At 43.9% G+C, this 23,746-nt stretch overlaps 1 protein-coding gene across 1 annotated transcript in view; it reads right to left on the bottom strand.

Moving 5' to 3' along the window:
• Window positions 1-23,746, bottom strand: part of SBF2 (SET binding factor 2) — a 1,344,181-nt gene that overhangs the window by 748,789 nt on the left and 571,646 nt on the right. The window contains exon 5 of the mRNA XM_053720592.1: window positions 10,408-10,518. Coding sequence (XP_053576567.1) covers window positions 10,408-10,518 — 111 coding nt within the window. The remainder of the gene's footprint in view (window positions 1-10,407; window positions 10,519-23,746) is intronic.

Raw genomic sequence — 23,746 nt, 5'->3', positions numbered from 1 at the left:
TCTGAGGCGGAATTTTACCCGACTCAACATAGGCAAGATGAATTAAAGATTTCAACCAAGATGCCAAAGAAATGGCAGAAGCTTTCTGGCCTTTCCTAGAACCGGAAAAGATAACAAATAGACTAGAAGTCTTACGGAAAGATTTCGTAGCTTCAACATAATATTTCAAAGCTCTAACAACATCCAAAGAATGCAACGATTTCTCCTTAGAATTCTTAGGATTAGGACATAATGAAGGAACCACAATTTCTCTACTAATGTTGTTGGAATTCACAACTTTAGGTAAAAATTCAAAAGAAGTTCGCAACACCGCCTTATCCTGATGAAAAATCAGAAAAAGAGACTCACAAGAAAGAGCAGATAATTCAGAAACTCTTCTAGCAGAAGAGATGGCCAAAAGGAACAAAACTTTCCAAGAAAGTAATTTAATGTCCAATGAATGCATAGGTTCAAACGGAGGAGCTTGAAGAGCTCCCAGAACCAAATTCAAACTCCAAGGAGGAGAAATTGACTTAATGACAGGTTTTATACGAACCAAAGCTTGTACAAAACAATGAATATCAGGAAGAATAGCAATCTTTCTGTGAAAAAGAACAGAAAGAGCAGAGATTTGTCCTTTCAAAGAACTTGCGGACAAACCCTTATCTAAACCATCCTGAAGAAACTGTAAAATTCTCGGTATTCTAAAAGAATGCCAAGAAAAATGATGAGAAAGACACCAAGAAATATAAGTCTTCCAGACTCTATAATATATCTCTCGAGATACAGATTTACGAGCCTGTAACATAGTATTAATCACGGAGTCAGAGAAACCTCTTTGACCAAGAATCAAGCGTTCAATCTCCATACCTTTAAATTTAAGGATTTCAGATCCGGATGGAAAAAAGGACCTTGTGACAGAAGGTCTGGTCTTAACGGAAGAGTCCATGGTTGGCAAGATGCCATCCGGACAAGATCCGCATACCAAAACCTGTGAGGCCATGCCGGAGCTATTAGCAGAACAAACGAGCATTCCCTCAGAATCTTGGAGATTACTCTTGGAAGAAGAACTAGAGGCGGAAAGATATAGGCAGGATGATACTTCCAAGGAAGTGATAATGCATCCACTGCCTCCGCCTGAGGATCCCGGGATCTGGACAGATACCTGGGAAGTTTCTTGTTTAGATGAGAGGCCATCAGATCTATCTCTGGGAGCCCCCACATTTGAACAATCTGAAGAAATACCTCTGGGTGAAGAGACCATTCGCCCGGATGCAACGTTTGGCGACTGAGATAATCCGCTTCCCAATTGTCTACACCTGGGATATGAACCGCAGAGATTAGACAGGAGCTGGATTCCGCCCAAACCAAAATTCGAGATACTTCTTTCATAGCCAGAGGACTGTGAGTCCCTCCTTGATGATTGATGTATGCCACAGTTGTGACATTGTCTGTCTGAAAACAAATGAACGATTCTCTCTTCAGAAGAGGCCAAAACTGAAGAGCTCTGAAAACTGCACGGAGTTCCAAGATATTGATCGGTAATCTCACCTCCTGAGATTCCCAAACTCCTTGTGCCGTCAGAGATCCCCACACAGCTCCCCAACCTGTGAGACTTGCATCTGTTGAAATTACAGTCCAGGTCGGAAGAACAAAAGAAGCCCCCTGAATTAAACGAAGGTGATCTGTCCACCACGTTAGAGAGTGTCGAACAATCGGTTTTAAAGATATTAATTGATATATCTTCGTGTAATCCCTGCACCATTGGTTCAGCATACAGAGCTGAAGAGGTCGCATGTGAAAACGAGCAAAGGGGATCGCGTCCGATGCAGCAGTCATAAGACCTTGAATTTCCATGCATAAGGCTACCGAAGGGAATGATTGAGACTGAAGGTTTCGACAAGCTGTAATCAACTTTAGACGTCTCTTGTCTGTTAAAGACAGAGTCATGGACACTGAATCTATCTGGAAACCCAGAAAGGTTACCCTTGTTTGAGGAATCAAAGAACTTTTTGGTAAATTGATCCTCCAACCATGATCTTGAAGAAACAACACAAGTCGATTCGTATGAGACTCTGCTAAATGTAAAGACTGAGCAAGTACCAAGATATCGTCCAAATAAGGAAATACCACAATACCCTGTTCTCTGATTACAGACAGAAGGGCACCGAGAATCTTTGTGAAAATTCTTGGAGCTGTAGCAAGGCCAAACGGTAGAGCCACAAATTGGTAATGCTTGTCTAGAAAAGAGAATCTCAGGAACTGATAATGATCTGGATGAATCGGAATATGCAGATATGCATCCTGTAAATCTATTGTGGACATATAATTCCCTTGCTGAACAAAAGGCAATATAGTCCTTACAGTTACCATCTTGAATGTTGGTATCCTTACATAACGATTCAATAATTTTAGATCCAGAACTGGTCTGAAGGAATTCTCCTTCTTTGGTACAATGAAGAGATTTGAATAAAACCCCATTCCCTGTTCCGGAACTGGAACTGGCATAATTACTCCAGCCAACTCTAGATCTGAAACACAATTCAGAAATGCTTGAGCTTTCACTGGATTTACTGGGACATGGGAAAGAAAAAATCTCTTTGCAGGAGGTCTCATCTTGAAACCAATTCTGTACCCTTCTGAAACAATGTTCTGAATCCAAAGATTGTGAACAGAATTGATCCAAATTTCTTTGAAAAAACGTAACCTGCCCCCTACCAGCTGAACTGGAATGAGGGCCGTACCTTCATGTGAATTTAGAAGCAGGCTTTGCCTTTCTAGCAGGCTTGGATTTATTCCAGACTGGAGATGGTTTCCAAACTGAAACTGCTCCTGAGGACGAAGGATCAGGCTTTTGTTCTTTGTTGAAACGAAAGGAACGAAAACGATTGTTAGCCCTGTTTTTACCTTTAGACTTTTTATCCTGTGGTAAAAAAGTTCCTTTCCCACCAGTAACAGTTGAAATAATAGAATCCAACTGAAAACCAAATAATTTGTTTCCCTGGAAAGAAATGGAAAGTAGAGTTGATTTAGAAGCCATATCAGCATTCCAGGTCTTAAGCCATAAAGCTCTTCTGGCTAAGATAGCCAGAGACATAAACCTAACATCAACTCTAATAATATCAAAAATGGCATCACAGATGAAATTATTAGCATGCTGGAGAAGAATAATAATATCATGAGAATCACGATTTGATACTTGTTGCGCTAGAGTTTCCAACCAAAAAGTTGAAGCTGCAGCAACATCAGCCAATGATATAGCAGGTCTAAGAAGATTACCTGAACATAGATAAGCTTTTCTTAGAAAAGATTCAATTTTTCTATCTAAAGGATCCTTAAACGAGGTACCATCTGACGTAGGAATGGTAGTACGTTTAGCAAGGGTAGAAATAGCCCCATCAACTTTAGGGATTTTGTCCCAAAATTCTAACCTGTCAGGCGGAACAGGATATAATTGCTTAAAACGTTTAGAAGGAGTAAATGAATTACCCAATTTATCCCATTCCTTGGAAATTACTGCAGAAATAGCATTAGGAACAGGAAAGACTTCTGGAATAACCGCAGGAGCTTTAAAAACCTTATCCAAACGTATAGAATTAGTATCAAGAGGACTAGAATCCTCTATTTCTAAAGCAATTAGTACTTCTTTAAGTAAAGAGCGAATAAATTCCATCTTAAATAAATATGAAGATTTATCAGCATCAATCTCTGAGATAGAATCCTCTGAACCAGAAGAGTCCAAAGAATCAGAATGATGGTGTTCATTTAAAAATTCATCTGTAGAGAGAGAAGATTTAAAAGACTTTTTACGTTTACTAGAAGGAGAAATAACAGACAAAGCCTTCTTTATGGATTCAGAAACAAAATCTCTTATGTTATCAGGAACATTCTGCACCTTAGATGTTGAGGGAACTGCAACAGGCAATGGTACATCACTAAAGGAAATATTATCTGCTTTAACAAGTTTGTCATGACAATTATTACAAACAACAGCTGGAGGAATAGCTACCAAAAGTTTACAGCAGATACACTTAGCTTTGGTAGATCCAGCAGGCAGTGGTTTTCCTGTAGTATCTTCTGGCTCAGATGCAACGTGAGACATCTTGCAATATGTAAGAGAAAAAACAACATATAAAGCAAAATAGATCAAATTCCTTATAAGACAGTTTCAGGAATGGGAAAAAATGCCAAACATCAAGCTTCTAGCAACCAGAAGCAAATGAAAAATGAGACTGAAATAATGTGGAGACAAAAGCGACGCCCATATTTTTTAGCGCCAAATAAGACGCCCACATTATTTGGCGCCTAAATGCTTTTGGCGCCAAAAATGACGCCACATCCGGAACGCCGACATTTTTGGCGCAAAATAACGTCAAAAAATGACGCAACTTCCGGCGACACGTATGACGCCGGAAACGGAAAAGAATTTTTGCGCCAAAAAAGTCCGCGCCAAGAATGACGCAATAAAATGAAGCATTTTCAGCCCCCGCGAGCCTAACAGCCCACAGGGAAAAAAGTCAAATTTTTTTTGAGGTAAGAAAAAAATATGATAATTCAATGCATAATCCCAAATATGAAACTGACTGTCTGGAAATAAGGAAAGTTGAACATTCTGAGTCAAGGCAAATAAATGTTTGAATACATATATTTAGAACTTTATAAATAAAGTGCCCAACCATAGCTTAGAGTGTCACAGAAAATAAGACTTACTTACCCCAGGACACTCATCTACATGTTTGTAGAAAGCCAAACCAGTACTGAAACGAGAATCAGTAGAGGAAATGGTAAATATAAGAGTATATCGTCGATCTGAAAAGGGAGGTAAGAGATGAATCTCTACGACCGATAACAGAGAACCTTATGAAATAGACCCCGTAGAAGGAGATCACTGCATTCAATAGGCAATACTCTCTTCACATCCCTCTGACATTCACTGCACGCTGAGAGGAAAACCGGGCTCCAACTTGCTGCGGAGCGCATATCAACGTAGAATCTAGCACAAACTTACTTCACCACCTCCCTTGGAGGCAAAGTTTGTAAAACTGATTTGTGGGTGTGGTGAGGGGTGTATTTATAGGCATTTTAAGGTTTGGGAAACTTTGCCCCTCCTGGTAGGAATGTATATCCCATACGTCACTAGCTCATGGACTCTTGTTAATTACATGAAAGAAAACACAAGGCATGGGAAAACAAGCAAAAACACAAGGTCTGGGAAAACACAAGGTCTGGGAAAACACAAGGTATGGTAAAACACGCAAAATCATAAGTTATGCTTACCTGATAATTTCCTTTTCTTTCATAGGAAAGAGTCCACAGCCGCATTCATTACTTATGGGAAATAAGAACCTGGCCACAAGGAGGAGGCAAAGACCCACCGGATAAAAGGCATAAATACTCCTCCCACTTCCCCTATCCCCCAGTCATTCAGCTGAGGAACAAGGAACAGTGGAAGAAGCATTAAGGTGAAAGGGTGTCAGAAGATAAAAACAAAAATGCCTCAAAAAAACTGGCGGGGGGCTGTGGACTCTTTCCCATGGAAGAAAAGGAAATTATCAGGCAAGCATAATTTATGTTTTTCTTCCTAATGGGAAAGAGTCCACAGCCGCATTCATTACTTATGTGAAATTTATACCCCAAAGAGGACACAGAATGCCAAAACGGGAGGGTAAGAGGTGGACCAATAAAGGCACCCACCTAAAAACAGATTCCCAAGAAACACCAAGTCACAGTTCGTCCGAAACAGGGATCGAAAAACATTTTGCAAAAAACGATCCCAGAAATGCAAATCTACCAACAGTCCAAAGAACCTAGATAGAACCACCAGTAGGCCCACCGAGAGCACCCACCTCCCGGACTGCATCTGACGGGGGCAACAACCCCCTCACAGCCCCTTAACCAAGCAAGGGACCCCGACTAAAAATTCCCAAAGGGAAGATACAAGACAGAAGAAAGTAACACCGCCCAGATTGACAAGGAGACAACCCTAAGCCACTCAGTAGGCTACGCCCGAACAGACTATATGAAAAGTCCAGAAGGGACCTTTAGAAGAGAAACAAATGAATCTCAAAACCAGCCAACGGCAAAACAGCGAGACAACGTGGACACGTCACTAAATAAACAAGGACGTGAAGGAAAAACCCTCACCCCACAGAGCATGTGAAAACAGACCGAGTCCCACACCCCAGACCACAAGAGACTGAGGACGTCTCACAAGCAAGGATGATAAAAAAAACTGGTGCAAAAATAAGCAGAGCCCCAATCGAAAACGGATACGAAAAATCCCGCTCCTGCGCAACTGAAACAGCGTAGACCAACACTACACCACTATAGACCGCCGAACAGCCTTCCTAAATCAAACCTTCTGAGCAAGGAGATTCCAAGGATCCAACTTCCCCCGAGGGTTTCGAAAAAACACCTCACAAGGAAGTGCATGCTAGCTTTCAAGGAACAACAGTTGCCCTGGAGACAACAGCAACCCTCTGCAAGCTGGGTAGTAAAACTAACCGTAGGTCAAATTAGTTGATCAATAGAAACCATCCCTTACACAAAAGTAAGGGAAGGACCACCCGGCATGCTGGAGAAAAGCGACCAGACCCTGGGAAAAAAAACCCTGAAACCTGAGTACACAACCCCTAGGGGCAAGCCCACAGTAATCAGATAGAAAAAAGCAATTAATCGCAGCTGAATACAAACTCAGGAACTGCAACCTGCTAGGCAGACAAGCTAACCACTAAGCCACCTGGGCTCATTAGCTTACCAGCAGACAAGAACAATGACTGCAGCTGTTTCCCAACAGTAAAGCTTCCGCTTACTCAGCAGCGAAGCTGATCCAAGAGAGACAAGAGTCCCTCAGGAAAAGCCGCAAGACAGGGAGCACGTGTCCCCAGGACACCCAATCAATCAAGAAATGATGACAGGCACAGAATGCCCAAAGTGTTGAGTGACCAGTGCAAATCCTAGGACCAAAAGGAAACCAGACCTCTCAGAACCCAATAAAAGGGCCAAGACTGAGAGCAACCACTCGAGCCCCCTTAAAACAAGCATCAAGGCGACCAACAAGTCCAACCCATGCACTGTGAACAAGTCTGCAGAAGGCAGAGACAACGGAGAAAAGATGACAAACCAAGCTACAACTAGACGTGAAAGAGGAATGTGAAAAGGGAACCCCCTTACAAGAAGGCCCAGAGCCCATCCTCCACCAAGGTATCAAAACAAAATTACCCAAAACTCCCTAAAAGGGAGACAATAGGACATGTCCTGACCCAATCCCAAATCCTAGGGGCATAACAGGAACATACAGACAAAGAGCTAGACTGCTCCAAACCCTAGACACTCCCCCGAGATCCAAGATGGAATCATAAGAGAGGAAACCAGACTTCCATAAGGCAATATGCCCCAAGCCAACCAGCGGCAGGCTTTCTCAATGTGGAACCTCAAATCAAATCAAAGATGACAATAGATACTGCGAACCACACCCGCAGCACGAATCCATTGGGGAAAAATCCTTAACCAGTAGCCCCGAGGTACAGGACTTCAAGAACCGAGCCCACCACGGGCCCAAACCCCCAAGGGGCGATAAAGATGACCAGGACACCAGTGACATCCAAAATTCCATCAGAGCCTAAAAGCTCCCAGGGGCGGAGGTAGAGGACATTGGCCACCTCTGCACAATAGCCTAAACTACACGATGGCAAAGATTCAAGGAGAACCATCAACAGTAGCTGAAAAGGGCATAACTGCTCCACACTGTAAGGACCACACCCCTCAGATTAGGGATGCGAAGGGACACGGTGGGACACCTTCGGTCCCGACGTCGGGTGCGGATTGACACGGACCAGCCCAAGCGCTTCCGACATCGAGACCTAAAGGTCCAGAATAAGTGGGGGGGTTTTTCCTAAAACAAATAGTTGAACAAGCAGTAGGTCCCGCCGTACCAGCCATGCTCAACATGCGTCACTAACAAATAACAAGTCACACTCAAAACTCTGGAAAAAATCCGGGAACAACTCCCTTAGAAGAACTTGAATCAAGCAATCCCAGAATCCCCATAGGGAAAACAGAAAGAAAAGTAATCCGAACCGGATAAAGAAAAAACATGGGCACCCGCAGGCATCCGCCCAGAAGGAGCTATGCTTTTGCAGGACCTGCCAAACGAAAACCGTAACCTCCATAAAAAAGGACTGGGAAATCTCACAGTAGACCGACCGGGGAGAGACACATCCCCACTAGCCTATCTCGAAGAACCTTGTGAGAACCGAGACGGACCATAAAGGAAACGATCCCCCAATAAATCCTATAACGAAATGAACAGCAAGGGGGAACAAACACCCCCGGGGGGAATATTATAGTGCCATTCACGGTCTGAATGTCCGGAATAGGTGGACAGTCACACAACTGCGGGGTTCTGCAATCGAACAAGCGCCATTAAAATATTAAAATGCCAATTCCCCCGCCATCTCCGGGGGGAAAACAATCCACCCTAAGTGGAGGGATCAGTAACATCGGGGACCTTTAAAGTAAAAAGAGTATGCAAGTGGGAAGGCGCCTCCTTAGGAGAAGACCCCAGAGGCCGATGGCTCGGAAGGCCCAGGGTCCCCCAAGCCCAAGGGACTCGGTAAACTATCCAGGCACGAGAAACAAGATTGGCAGGAGAAATTATCCCGTGATTACCAGATAGGAGCAAAAGGTGCCTCAGCGAGGCCCGTACTTGACTGTCATAATAATCACATTACAGAAAACAGACTAAAATGAAATGATCTTACCAGAATCTAAGCTGTGGAACAGGAACACGGCCTTTCAAGTGTGACGAATAGTAGCAATGCCTCCATCATGGACTTGAGAGAAGACAGCATGTAGCGAAGCGAAGATCGGCAACGCCAAGAGCTGAAAAAGTTGTGAATATGAGTCGGGATGGTGTCGCAGGGAAAACTCCCACTGCATCTCCGGACTCTCACTTTTGCCCAGGCCCTCCACGAGAGACTGACAGGACTACTTAAAACTCCCGTCCCATGCCGAAGGGTAGCACCCTTCATAAGAGACATATGAAAATAAAATAAAAGTAAAATAATTTTAAAGAAAACTTCTGACACATCTCTGGCAAAGAATGACTGGGGGATAGGGGAAGTGGGAGGAATATGTATGCCTTTTGGCTGGTGGGTCTTTGCCTCCTCCTGGTGGCCAGGTTCTTATTTCCCATAAGTAATGAATGCGGCTGTGGACTCTTTTCCGTTAGGAAGAAAAACACAAGGTATGGGAAAACACAAGGTAAGGGGAACACACAAGGTAAGGGGAACACACAAGGTAAGGGGAACACACAAGTAATGGGAAAACAAGCAAAAACACAGGAAAACAAGTAAAACCATAAGGCATGGGAAAACAAGCAAAAAAACAAGGTATGGGAAAACACAAGGTATGGGAAAACACAAGGTATGGGAAAACACAAGGTATGGGAAAACACAAGGTATGGGAAAACACAAGATATGGGAAAACAAGCAAAAACACAAGGTTTGGGAAAACAAGCAAATACACAAGGCATGGGAAAACAAGCAAAAACACATGGCATGTGAAAACAAGCAAAAACACAAGTTATGGGAAAACACGCAAAAACACAAGGTATGGGAAAACAGGCAAAAACACAAGGTTCGGGAAAACAAGCAAACACAAGGTTTGGGAAAACACAAGGTATGGGAAAACAAGCAAACACAAGGCACAGGAAAACAAGCACAAACACAAGGTACGAGAAAACAAGCAAAAACACAAGGCATGGGAAAACACAAGGAATGGGAAAACAAGCGCAAACACAAGGTATGGGAAAACAAGCGCAAACACAACATATGGGAAAACAAGCAAAAACACAAGGTATGGGAAAACACAAGGTATGGGAAAACACAAGGTATGGAAAAACAAGCAAACACAACGTATGGGAAAACAAGCAAAAACACAAGGTATGGGAAAACACAAGGTATGGGAAAAAAAGCAAAAAACGTATAGGAAAACAAGCAAAAACACAAGGTATGGGAAAACACAAGGTATGGGAAAACAAGAAAACACAACATATGGGAAAACAAGCGCAAACACAAGGCATGGGCAAACACAAGGTATGGGAAAACAAGCAAACACAAGGCATGGAAAAACAAGCACAAACACAAGGTATGGGAAAACAAGCAAACACACAAAACCTAATATGAAGAAAAGTGTGTTTAAAATGTGCTATAAACAGTGCAATTTGTTGTTATGACCAGAAAAAGCAAACCCAACAGGAAAATTAACCATTTGACCCTAGAACAGAATGGACTTTGTGAAAGAATCTTCAAAAAGCCACTGAGACATTCAACTTTAGTACAAGCACTTAGAATGTAAACGCTCAAAGAATTTTTGAAGGCTTTGCTATAAATTAAATGAAAAAAATGCAGCTTCCCGTTCACTTACCTGTGAACCCCCAGCGGCTGGGACGATACATGTTAAGAGGTTTGCAATGAGATTCTCCAGTGACACATTTAGACTGTCCACATAAACAGTGTAGATTAGTCCAAGACAGGCCTGGTCAAAGAGAACAAACATGTATTTGCAGTTCCTCATTAAAATAATCAGCAAAACAAGTATGTTGAAACATCTAACCAAATCTATTGTGTAAAACGTAAACAATTAATGCCATTTGTGTCTGGAAGCTGAAATGTGCATATTTATGTTTCTTATTCAAATAGTTTTTTTCCACTGACAGACACTAGACAACACACTCTAAACATATTCAAAATGGCAGTGAAATAACATGAATGTTCCTCTCTGCCCTTGCTCCTCACTATGCCAAAAATGGCCTACTTACATGTATGTTTGACGGGGGGAGGAACTTGCAAATGAGGCTCCTCTAGCAAAAACATTAGCAATCTGAAAAACATAATTTATGCTTACCTGATAAATTTATTTCTCTTGTAGTGTATCCAGTCCATGGATCACCCACAGCAGAGCTGCTATATAGCTCCTCCCCTCACTGCCATATCCAGTCATTCGACCGAAACAAGACGAGAAAGGAGAAACCATAGGGTGCAGTGGTGACTGTAGTTTAATTAAAATTTAGACCTGCCTTAAAAGGACAGGGCGGGCCGTGGACTGGATACACTACAAGAGAAATACATTTATCAGGTAAGCATAAATTATGTTTTCTCTTGTTAAGTGTATCCAGTCCACGGATCATCCATTACTTATGGGATACCAATACCAAAGCTAAAGTACACGGATGATGGGAGGGACAAGGCAGGTTTAAACGGAAGGAACCACTGCCTGAAGAACCTTTCTCCAAAAAACAGCCTCCGAAGAAGCAAAAGTATCAAATTTGTAAAATTTTCAAAAGGTGTGAAGCGAAGACCAAGTCGCAGCCTTGCAAATCTGTTCAACAGAGGCCTCATTTTTAAAGGCCCAGGTGGAAGCCACAGCTCTAGTAGAATGAGCTGTAATCCTTTCAGGGGGCTGCTGTCCAGCAGTCTCATAGGCTAAGCGAATTATGTTCCAAAGCCAAAAGGAAAGAGAGGTTGCCGAAGCTTTTTGACCTATCCTCTGTCCAGAGTAAACAACAAACAGGGAAGATGTTTGGCGAAAATCTTTAGTAGCTTGTAAGTAAAACTTCAAGGCACGGACTACGTCCAGATTATGTTAAAGACGTTCCTTCTTTGAAGAAGGATTAGGACACAATGATGGAACAACAATCTCTTGATTGATATTCTTGTTAGAAACCACCTTAGGTAAAAACCCAGGTTTGGTACGCAGAACTACCTTATCTGCATGAAAAATCAAATAAGGAGAATCACATTGTAAGGCAGATAGCTCAGAGACTCTTCGAGCCCAGGAAATAGCCATCAAAAACAGAACTTTCCAAGATAAAAGTTTAATATCAATGGAATGAAGGGGTTCAAACTGAATTACTTTAAGAACCAAGTTTAAGCTCCACGGGGGAGCAACAGTTTTAAACACAGGCTTAATTCTAACCAAAGCCTGACAAAATGCCTGGACGTCTGGAACCTCTGCCAGACGCTTGTGCAAAAGAATAGACAGAGCAGAAATCTGCCCTTTTAAAGAACTAGCTGATAATCCTTTGTCCAAACCCTCTTGGAGAAAGGACAATATCCTAGGAATCCTAACCTTACTCCATGAGTAATTCTTGGATTCACACCAATAAAGATATTTACGCCATATCTTATGGTAGATTTTCCTGGTGACAGGCTTTCGTGCCTGTATTAAGGTATCAATGACTGACTTGGAGAAGCCACGCCTTGATAGAATCAAGCGTTCAATCTCCATGCAGTCAGTCTCAGAGAAATTAGATTTGGATGATTGAAAGAACCTTGTATTAGAAGGTCCTGCCTCAGAGGCAGAGTCCATGGTGGAAAGGATGACATGTCCACTAGGTCTGCATACCAGGTCCTGCGTGGCCACGCAGGCGCTATCAGAATCACCGATGCTCTCTCCTGCTTGATTTTGGCAATCAGTCGAGGGAGCAGAGGAAACGGTGGAAACACATAAGCCAGGTTGAAGAACCAAGGAGCTGCTAGAACATCTATCAGAGTCGCTCCCGAGTCCCTGGACCTGGATCCGTAACAAGGAAGCTTGGCATTCTGGAGAGACGCCATGAGATCTAGTTCTGGTTTGCCCCAACGATGGATCAGTTGAGCAAACACCTCCGGATGGAATTCCCACTCCCCCGGATGAAAAGTCTGACGACTTAGAAAATCCGCCTCCCAGTTCTTTACGCCTGGGATGTGGATCGCTGACAGGTGGCAAGAGTGAGACTCTGCCCAGCGAATTATCTTTGAGACTTCTAACATCGCTAGGGAACTCCTGGTTCCCCCTTGATGGTTGATGTAAGCCACAGTCGTGATGTTGTCCGACTGAAATCTGATGAACCTCAGGGTTGCTAACTGAGGCCAAGCTAGAAGAGCATTGAATATTGCTCTTAACTCCAGAATATTTATTGGGAGGAGTTTCTCCTCCTGAGTCCACGATCCCTGAGCCTTCAGGGAGTTCCAGACTGCGCCCCAACCTAGAAGGCTGGCATCTGTTGTTACAATCGTCCAATCTGGCCTGCGAAAGGTCATACCCTTGGACAGATGGACCCGAGATAGCCACCAGAGAAGAGAATCTCTGGTCTCTTGATCCAGATTTAGTAGAGGGGACAAATCTGAGTAATCCCCATTCCACTGCGAAAGCATGCATAATTGCAGCGGTCTGAGATGCAGGCGCGCAAATGGCACTATGTCCATTGCCGCTACCATTAAGCCGATTACTTCCATGCACTGAGCCACTGACGGACGTGGAATGGAATGAAGGACACGGCAAGCATTTAGAAGTTTTGATAACCTGGACTCCGTCAGGTAAATTTTCATCTCTACAGAATCTATAAGAGTTCCTAGGAAGGTGACTCTTGTGAGTGGGGATAGAGAACTCTTTTCCACGTTCACTTTCCACCCATGAGACCTCAGAAATGCCAGAACTATCTCTGTATGAGACTTGGCAATTTGAAAGCTTGACACCTGTATCAGGATGTCGTCTAGATACGGAGCCACCGCTATGCCTCGCGGTCTTAGAACCGCCAGAAGTGAGCCCAGAATCTTTGTAAAAATTCTCGGGGCAGTGGCCAACCCGAAGAGAAGAGCTACAAATTGGTAATGCCTGTCTAGAAAGGCAAACCTTAGGAACCGATGATGATCTTTGTGAATCGGTATGTGAAGGTAGGCATCCTTTAAGTCCACTGTGGTCATGTACTGACCCTCTTGGATCATGGGTAGGATGGTCCGAATAGTTTCCATTTTGAATGATGGAACTCTGAGGAATTTGTTTAAGATCTTTAGATCCAAGATTGGTCTGAAGGTTCCCTCTTTCTTGGGAACCACAAACAGATTTGAATAAAACCCCTGTCCCTGTTCCGTCCGCGGAACTGGATGGATCACTCCCATTACTAGGAGGTCTTGCACACAGCTTAGGAATGCCTCTTTCTTTATCTGGTTTGCTGATAACCTTGAAAGATTAAATCTCCCTTGTGGAGGAGAAGCTTTGAAGTCCAGAAGATATCCCTAAGATATGATCTCCAACGCCCAGGGATCCTGAACATCTCTTGCCCACGCCTGGGCGAAGAGAGAAAGTCTGCCCCCCACTAGATCGGTTTCCGGATAGGGGGCCGTTCCTTCATGCTGTCTTGGGGGCAGCAGCAGGTTTTCTGGCCTGCTTGCCCTTGTTCCAGGCCTGGTTAGGTTTCCAGGCCTGTCTGGAATGAGCAACAGTTCCCTCTTGTTTTGAAGCGGAGGAAGTTGATGCTGCTCCTGCCTTGAAATTTCGAAAGGCACGAAAATTAGACTGTTTGGCCTTTGATTTGGCCCTGTCCTGAGGAAGGGTTATGACCCTTGCCTCCAGTAATGTCAGCAATAATTTCCTTCAAGCCAGGCCCAAATAAGGTCTGCCCCTTGAAAGGAATGTTGAGTAACTTAGACTTTGAAGTCACGTCAGCTGACCAGGATTTAAGCCATAGCGCCCTACGCGCCTGGATGGCGAATCTGGAATTCTTAGCTGTTAGTTTAGTCAAATGAACAATGGCATCAGAAACAAATGAGTTAGCTAGCTTAAGCGTTCTAAGCTTGTCAATAATTTCCTCCAATGGAGCTGTATGGATGGCCTCTTCCAGGGCCTCAAACCAGAATGCCGCCGCAGCAGTGACAGGCGCAATGCATGCAAGGGTCTCCAAAATAAAACCTTGTTGAATAAACATTTTCTTAACGTAACCCTCCAAATTTTTATCCATTGGATCTGAAAAAGCACAACTGTCCTAAACCGGGATAGTGGTACGCTTTGCTAAAGTAGAAACTGCTCCCTCCACCTTAGGGACCATCTGCCATAAGTCCTGTGTAGTCGCGTCTATTGGAAACATTTTTCTAAATATAGGAGGTGGGGAAAAGGGCACACCGGGTCTATCCCACTCCTTGCTAATAATTTCTGTAAGCCTTTTAGGTATAGGAAAAAAGTCAGTACACACCGGCACCGCATAGTATCTATCCAGCCTACACAATTTCTCTGGAATTGCAACTGTGTTACAGTCATTCAGAGCAGCTAATACCTCCCCAAGCAATATACGGAGGTTCTCAAGCTTAAATTTAAAATTAGAAATCTCTGAATCAGGTTTCCCCGAGTCAGAGATGTCACCCACAGAATGAAGCTCTCCGTCCTCATGTTCTGCATACTGTGACGCAGTATCAGACATGGCTCTTACAGCACTTGCGCGCTCTGTATCTCTCCTAACCCCAGAGCTATCGCGCTTGCTTCTTAATTCAGGCAATCTAGATAATACCTCTGACAGGGTATTATTCATGATTGCAGCCAAGGTAATCGCTATGGGTGTCCCTGATGTAATTGGCGCCATATTAGCGTGCGTCCCCTGAGCGGGAGGCGAAGGGTCTGACACGTAGGGAGAGTTAGTCGGCATAACTTCCCCCTCGACAGAACCCTCTGGTGATAATTCTTTTATAGATAAAGACTGATCTTTACTGTTTAAGGTGAAATCAATACATTTAGTACACATTCTCCTATGGAGCTCCAAACATAATGAACAAGTAGGTTCCTCTGTATCAGACATGTTTAAACAGACTAGCAATGAGACTAGCAAGCTTGGAAAACACTTAAAACAAGTTTACAAGCAATATAAAAAAAAGTTACTGCGCCTTTAAGAAACACAAATTTTGTCCAAATTTGAAATAACAGTGAAAAAAGGCAGTTACACTAACGAAATTTTTACAGTGTATGTAACAAGTTAGCAGAGCATTGCACCCACTTGCAAATGGATGATTAACCTCTTAATACCAAAAACGGAATAACAAATGACAAAAACGTTTTTTAAACAGTCACAACAACTGCCACAGCTCTACTGTGGCTTTTTACCTCCCTCAATACGACACTTCAAGCCTTTTGAGCCCTTCAGAGAAGTCCTGGATCATGCAGGAAGAAGCTGGATGTCTGTGTCTGTAATTATTTCTGCGCAAAAAAGCGCTAAAATAGGCCCCTCCCACTCATATTACAACAGTGGAAAGCCTCAAGGAACTGTTTCTAAGCAAAATTCAAGCCAGCCATGTGGAAAAAACTAGGCCCCAATAAGTTTTATCACCAAACATATATAAAAAACGATTAAACATGCCAGCAAACGTTTTAAAATACACTTTTATAAGAGTATGTATCTCTATTAATAAGTCTGATACCAGTCGCTATCACTGCATTTAAGGCTTTACTTACATTACTTCGGTATCAGCAGCATTTTCTAGCAAATTCCATCCCTAGAAAAATATTTTAACTGCACATACCTTATTGCAGGAAAAACAGAATTTATGTTTACCTGATAAATTACTTTCTCCAACGGTGTGTCCGGTCCACGGCGTCATCCTTACTTGTGGGATATTCTCTTCCCCAACAGGAAATGGCAAAGAGCCCAGCAAAGCTGGTCACATGATCCCTCCTAGGCTCCGCCTACCCCAGTCATTCGACCGACGTTAAGGAGGAATATTTGCATAGGAGAAACCATATGGTACCGTGGTGACTGTAGTTAAAGAAAATAAATTATCAGACCTGATTAAAAAAACCAGGGCGGGCCGTGGACCGGACACACCGTTGGAGAAAGTAATTTATCAGGTAAACATAAATTCTGTTTTCTCCAACATAGGTGTGTCCGGTCCACGGCGTCATCCTTACTTGTGGGAACCAATACCAAAGCTTTAGGACACGGATGAAGGGAGGGAGCAAATCAGGTCACCTAAATGGAAGGCACCACGGCTTGCAAAACCTTTCTCCCAAAAATAGCCTCAGAAGAAGCAAAAGTATCAAACTTGTAAAATTTGGTAAAAGTGTGCAGTGAAGACCAAGTCGCTGCCCTACATATCTGATCAACAGAAGCCTCGTTCTTGAAGGCCCATGTGGAAGCCACAGCCCTAGTGGAATGAGCCATGATTCTTTCGGGAGGCTGCCGTCCGGCAGTCTCGTAAGCCAATCTGATGATGCTTTTAATCCAAAAAGAGAGAGAGGTAGAAGTTGCTTTTTGACCTCTCCTTTTACCGGAATAAACAACAAACAAGGAAGATGTTTGTCTAAAATCCTTTGTAGCATCTAAATAGAATTTTAGAGCGCGAACAACATCCAAATTGTGCAACAAACGTTCCTTCTTTGAAACTGGTTTCGGACACAGAGAAGGTACGATAATCTCCTGGTTAATGTTTTTGTTAGAAACAACTTTTGGAAGAAAACCAGGTTTAGTACGTAAAACCACCTTATCTGCATGGAACACCAGATAAGGAGGAGAACACTGCAGAGCAGATAATTCTGAAACTCTTCTAGCAGAAGAAATTGCAACTAAAAACAAAACTTTCCAAGATAATAACTTAATATCAACGGAATGTAAGGGTTCAAACGGAACCCCCTGAAGAACTGAAAGAACTAAGTTGAGACTCCAAGGAGGAGTCAAAGGTTTGTAAACAGGCTTAATTCTAACCAGAGCCTGAACAAAGGCTTGAACATCTGGCACAGCTGCCAGCTTTTTGTGAAGTAACACAGACAAGGCAGAAATCTGTCCCTTCAGGGAACTAGCAGATAATCCTTTTTCCAATCCTTCTTGAAGGAAGGATAGAATCTTAGGAATCTTAACCTTGTCCCAAGGGAATCCTTTAGATTCACACCAACAGATATAATTTTTCCAAATTTTGTGGCAAATCTTTCTAGTTACAGGCTTTCTGGCCTGAACAAGAGTATCGATAACAGAATCTGAGAACCCTCGCTTCGATAAGATCAAGCGTTCAATCTCCAAGCAGTCAGCTGGAGTGAAACCAGATTCGGATGTTCGAACGGACCCTGAACAAGAAGGTCTCGTCTCAAAGGTAGCTTCCAAGGTGGAGCCGATGACATATTCACCAGATCTGCATACCAAGTCCTGCGTGGCCACGCAGGAGCTATCAAGATCACCGACGCCCTCTCCTGATTGATCCTGGCTACCAGCCTGGGGATGAGAGGAAACGGCGGGAACACATAAGCTAGTTTGAAGGTCCAAGGTGCTACTAGTGCATCCACTAGAGCCGCCTTGGGATCCCTGGATCTGGACCCGTAGCAAGGAACTTTGAAGTTCTGACGAGAGGCCATCAGATCCATGTCTGGAATGCCCCACAGCTGAGTGACTTGGGCAAAGATTTCCGGATGGAGTTCCCACTCCCCCGGATGCAATGTCTGACGACTCAGAAAATCCGCTTCCCAATTTTCCACTCCTGGGATGTGGATAGCAGACAGGTGGCAGGAGTGAGACTCCGCCCATAGAATGATTTTGGTCACTTCTTCCATCGCTAGGGAACTCCTTGTTCCCCCCTGATGGTTGATGTACGCAACAGTTGTCATGTTGTCTGATTGAAACCGTATGAACTTGGCCCTCGCTAGCTGAGGCCAAGCCTTGAGAGCATTGAATATCGCTCTCAGTTCCAGAATATTTATCGGTAGAAGAGATTCTTCCCGAGACCAAAGACACTGAGCTTTCAGGGATCCCCAGACCGCGCCCCAGCCCATCAGACTGGCGTCGGTCGTGACGATGACCCACTCCGGTCTGCGGAATGTCATCCCTTGTGACAGGTTGTCCAGGGACAGCCACCAACGGAGTGAGTCTCTGGTCCTCTGATTTACTTGTATCTTCGGAGACAAGTCTGTATAGTCCCCATTCCACTGACTGAGCATGCACAGTTGTAATGGTCTTAGATGAATGCGCGCAAAAGGAACTATGTCCATTGCCGCTACCATCAAACCGATCACTTCCATGCACTGCGCTATGGAAGGAAGAGGAACGGAATGAAGTATCCGACAAGAGTCTAGAAGTTTTGTTTTTCTGGCCTCTGTCAGAAAAATCCTCATTTCTAAGGAGTCTATTATTGTTCCCAAGAAGGGAACCCTTGTTGACGGAGATAGAGAACTCTTTTCCACGTTCACTTTCCATCCGTGAGATCTGAGAAAGGCCAGGACAATGTCCGTGTGAGCCTTTGCTTGAGGAAGGGACGACGCTTGAATCAGAATGTCGTCCAAGTAAGGTACTACAGCAATGCCCCTTGGTCTTAGCACAGCTAGAAGGGACCCTAGTACCTTTGTGAAAATCCTTGGAGCAGTGGCTAATCCGAAAGGAAGCGCCACGAACTGGTAATGCTTGTCCAGGAATGCGAACCTTAGGAACCGATGATGTTCCTTGTGGATAGGAATATGTAGATACGCATCCTTTAAATCCACTGTGGTCATGAATTGACCTTCCTGGATGGAAGGAAGAATAGTTCGAATGGTTTCCATCTTGAACGATGGAACCTTGAGAAACTTGTTTAAGATCTTGAGATCCAAGATTGGTCTGAACGTTCCCTCTTTTTTGGGAACTATGAACAGATTGGAGTAGAACCCCATCCCTTGTTCTCTTAATGGAACAGGATGAATCACTCCCATTTTTAACAGGTCTTCTACACAATGTAAGAATGCCTGTCTTTTTATGTGGTCTGAAGACAACTGAGACCTGTGGAACCTCCCCCTTGGGGGAAGCCCCTTGAATTCCAGAAGATAACCTTGGGAGACTATTTCTAGCGCCCAAGGATCCAGAACATCTCTTGCCCAAGCCTGAGCGAAGAGAGAGAGTCTGCCCCCCACCAGATCCGGTCCCGGATCGGGGGCCAACATTTCATGCTGTCTTGGTAGCAGTGGCAGGTTTCTTGGCCTGCTTTCCCTTGTTCCAGCCTTGCATTGGTCTCCAAGCTGGCTTGGCTTGAGAAGTATTACCCTCTTGCTTAGAGGACGTAGCACTTTGGGCTGGTCCACTTCTACGAAAGGGACGAAAATTAGGTTTATTTTTTGCCTTGAAAGGCCGATCCTGAGGAAGGGCGTGGCCCTTACCCCCAGTGATATCAGAGATAATCTCTTTCAAGTCAGGGCCAAACAGCGTTTTCCCCTTGAAAGGAATGTTAAGTAGCTTGTTCTTGGAAGACGCATCAGCTGACCAAGATTTCAACCAAAGCGCTCTGCGCGCCACAATAGCAAACCCAGAATTCTTAGCCGCTAACCTAGCCAATTGCAAAGTGGCGTCTAGGGTGAAAGAATTAGCCAATTTGAGAGCATTGATTCTGTCCATAATCTCCTCATAAGGAGGAGAATCACTATCGACCGCCTTTATCAGCTCATCGAACCAGAAACATGCGGCTGTAGCTACAGGGACAATGCATGAAATTGGTTGTAGAAGGTAACCCTGCTGAACAAACATCTTTTTAAGTAAACCTTCTAATTTTTTATCCATAGGATCTTTGAAAGCACAACTATCCTCTATGGGTATAGTGGTGCGTTTGTTTAAAGTGGAAACCGCTCCCTCGACCTTGGGGACTGTCTGCCATAAGTCCTTTCTGGGGTCGACCATAGGAAACAATTTTTTAAATATGGGGGGAGGGACGAAAGGAATACCAGGCCTTTCCCATTCTTTATTAACAATGTCCGCCACCCGCTTGGGTATAGGAAAAGCTTCTGGGAGCCCCGGGACCTCTAGGAACTTGTCCATTTTACATAGTTTCTCTGGGATGACCAACTTGTCACAATCATCCAGAGTGGATAATACCTCCTTAAGCAGAATGCGGAGATGTTCCAACTTAAATTTAAACGTAATCACATCAGGTTCAGCTTGTTGAGAAATGTTCCCTGAATCAGTAATTTCTCCCTCAGACAAAACCTCCCTGGCCCCATCAGACTGGGTTAGGGGCCCTTCAGAACCATTATTATCAGCGTCGTCATGCTCTTCAGTATCTAAAACAGAGCAGTCGCGCTTACGCTGATAAGTGTTCATTTTGGCTAAAATGTTTTTGACAGAATTATCCATTACAGCCGTTAATTGTTGCATAGTAAGGAGTATTGGCGCGCTAGATGTACTAGGGGCCTCCTGAGTGGGCAAGACTCGTGTAGACGAAGGAGGGAATGATGCAGTACCATGCTTACTCCCCTCACTTGAGGAATCATCTTGGGCATCATTGTCATTGTCACATAAATCACATTTATTTAAATGAATGGGAATTCTGGCTTCCCCACATTCAGAACACAGTCTATCTGTTAGTTCAGACATGTTAAACAGGCATAAACTTGATAACAAAGTACAAAAAACGTTTTAAAATAAAACCGTTACTGTCACTTTAAATTTTAAACTGAACACACTTTATTACTGCAATTGCGAAAAAACATGAAGGAATTGTTCAAAATTCACCAAATTTTCACCACAGTGTCTTAAAGCCTTAAAAGTATTGCACACCAAATTTGGAAGCTTTAACCCTTAAAATAACGGAACCGGAGCCGTTTTTAACTTTAACCCCTTTACAGTCCCTGGTATCTGCTTTGCTGAGACCCAACCAAGCCCAAAGGGGAATACGATACCAAATGACGCCTTCAGAAAGTCTTTTCTAAGTATCAGAGCTCCTCTCACATGCGACTGCATGTCATGCCTCTCAAAAAACAGAATTTATGTTTACCTGATAAATTTCTTTCTCCAACGGTGTGTCCGGTCCACGGCGTCATCCTTACTTGTGGGATATTCTCTTCCCCAACAGGAAATGGCAAAGAGCCCAGCAAAGCTGGTCACATGATCCCTCCTAGGCTCCGCCTACCCCAGTCATTCGACCGACGTTAAGGAGGAATATTTGCATAGGAGAAACCATATGGTACCGTGGTGACTGTAGTTAAAGAAAATAAATTATCAGACCTGATTAAAAAACCAGGGCGGGCCGTGGACCGGACACACCGTTGGAGAAAGAAATTTATCAGGTAAACATAAATTCTGTTTTCTCCAACATAGGTGTGTCCGGTCCACGGCGTCATCCTTACTTGTGGGAACCAATACCAAAGCTTTAGGACACGGATGAAGGGAGGGAGCAAATCAGGTCACCTAAATGGAAGGCACCACGGCTTGCAAAACCTTTCTCCCAAAAATAGCCTCAGAAGAAGCAAAAGTATCAAACTTGTAAAATTTGGTAAAAGTGTGCAGTGAAGACCAAGTCGCTGCCCTACATATCTGATCAACAGAAGCCTCGTTCTTGAAGGCCCATGTGGAAGCCACAGCCCTAGTGGAATGAGCTGTGATTCTTTCGGGAGGCTGCCGTCCGGCAGTCTCGTAAGCCAATCTGATGATGCTTTTAATCCAAAAAGAGAGAGAGGTAGAAGTTGCTTTTTGACCTCTCCTTTTACCTGAATAAACAACAAACAAGGAAGATGTTTGTCTAAAATCCTTTGTAGCATCTAAATAGAATTTTAGAGCGCGAACAACATCCAAATTGTGCAACAAACGTTCCTTCTTTGAAACTGGTTTCGGACACAGAGAAGGTACGATAATCTCCTGGTTAATGTTTTTGTTAGAAACAACTTTTGGAAGAAAACCAGGTTTAGTACGTAAAACCACCTTATCTGCATGGAACACCAGATAAGGAGGAGAACACTGCAGAGCAGATAATTCTGAGACTCTTCTAGCAGAAGAAATTGCAACTAAAAACAAAACTTTCCAAGATAATAACTTAATATCAACGGAATGTAAGGGTTCAAACGGAACCCCCTGAAGAACTGAAAGAACTAAATTGAGACTCCAAGGAGGAGTCAAAGGTTTGTAAACAGGCTTGATTCTAACCAGAGCCTGAACAAAGGCTTGAACATCTGGCACAGCTGCCAGCTTTTTGTGAAGTAACACCGACAAGGCAGAAATCTGTCCCTTCAGGGAACTTGCAGATAATCCTTTTTCCAATCCTTCTTGAAGGAAGGATAGAATCCTAGGAATCTTAACCTTGTCCCAAGGGAATCCTTTAGATTCACACCAACAGATATATTTTTTCCAAATTTTGTGGTAAATCTTTCTAGTTACAGGCTTTCTGGCCTGAACAAGAGTATCGATAACAGAATCTGAGAATCCTCGCTTCGATAAAATCAAGCGTTCAATCTCCAAGCAGTCAGCTGGAGTGAAACCAGATTCGGATGTTCGAACGGACCCTGAACAAGAAGGTCTCGTCTCAAAGGTAGCTTCCAAGGTGGAGCCGATGACATATTCACCAGATCTGCATACCAAGTCCTGCGTGGCCACGCAGGAGCTATCAAGATCACCGACGCCCTCTCCTGATTGATCCTGGCTACCAGCCTGGGGATGAGAGGAAATGGCGGGAACACATAAGCTAGTTTGAAGGTCCAAGGTGCTACTAGTGCATCCACTAGAGCCGCCTTGGGATCCCTGGATCTGGCCCCGTAGCAAGGAACTTTGAAGTTCTGACGAGAGGCCATCAGATCCATGTCTGGAATGCCCCACAGGTGAGTGACTTGGGCAAAGATTTCCGGATGGAGTTCCCACTCCCCCGGATGCAATGTCTGACGACTCAGAAAATCCGCTTCCCAATTTTCCACTCCTGGGATGTGGATAGCAGACAGGTGGCAGGAGTGAGACTCCGCCCATAGAATGATTTTGGTCACTTCTTCCATCGCTAGGGAACTCCTTGTTCCCCCCTGATGGTTGATGTACGCAACAGTTGTCATGTTGTCTGATTGAAACCGTATGAACTTGGTCCTCGCTAGCTGAGGCCAGGCCTTGAGAGCATTGAATATCGCTCTCAGCTCCAGAATATTTATCGGTAGAAGAGATTCTTCCCGAGACCAAAGACCCTGAGCTTTCAGGGATCCCCAGACCGCGCCCCAGCCCATCAGACTGGCGTCGGTCGTGACAATGACCCACTCTGGTCTGCGGAATGTC

The sequence above is a fragment of the Bombina bombina genome, chromosome 7 (assembly GCF_027579735.1).
Source record: "Bombina bombina isolate aBomBom1 chromosome 7, aBomBom1.pri, whole genome shotgun sequence".
NCBI lineage: Eukaryota > Metazoa > Chordata > Amphibia > Anura > Bombinatoridae > Bombina > Bombina bombina.
Note: the sequence above shows the minus strand (reverse complement) of the source record. Positions and strands in the feature narration are given on the sequence as shown.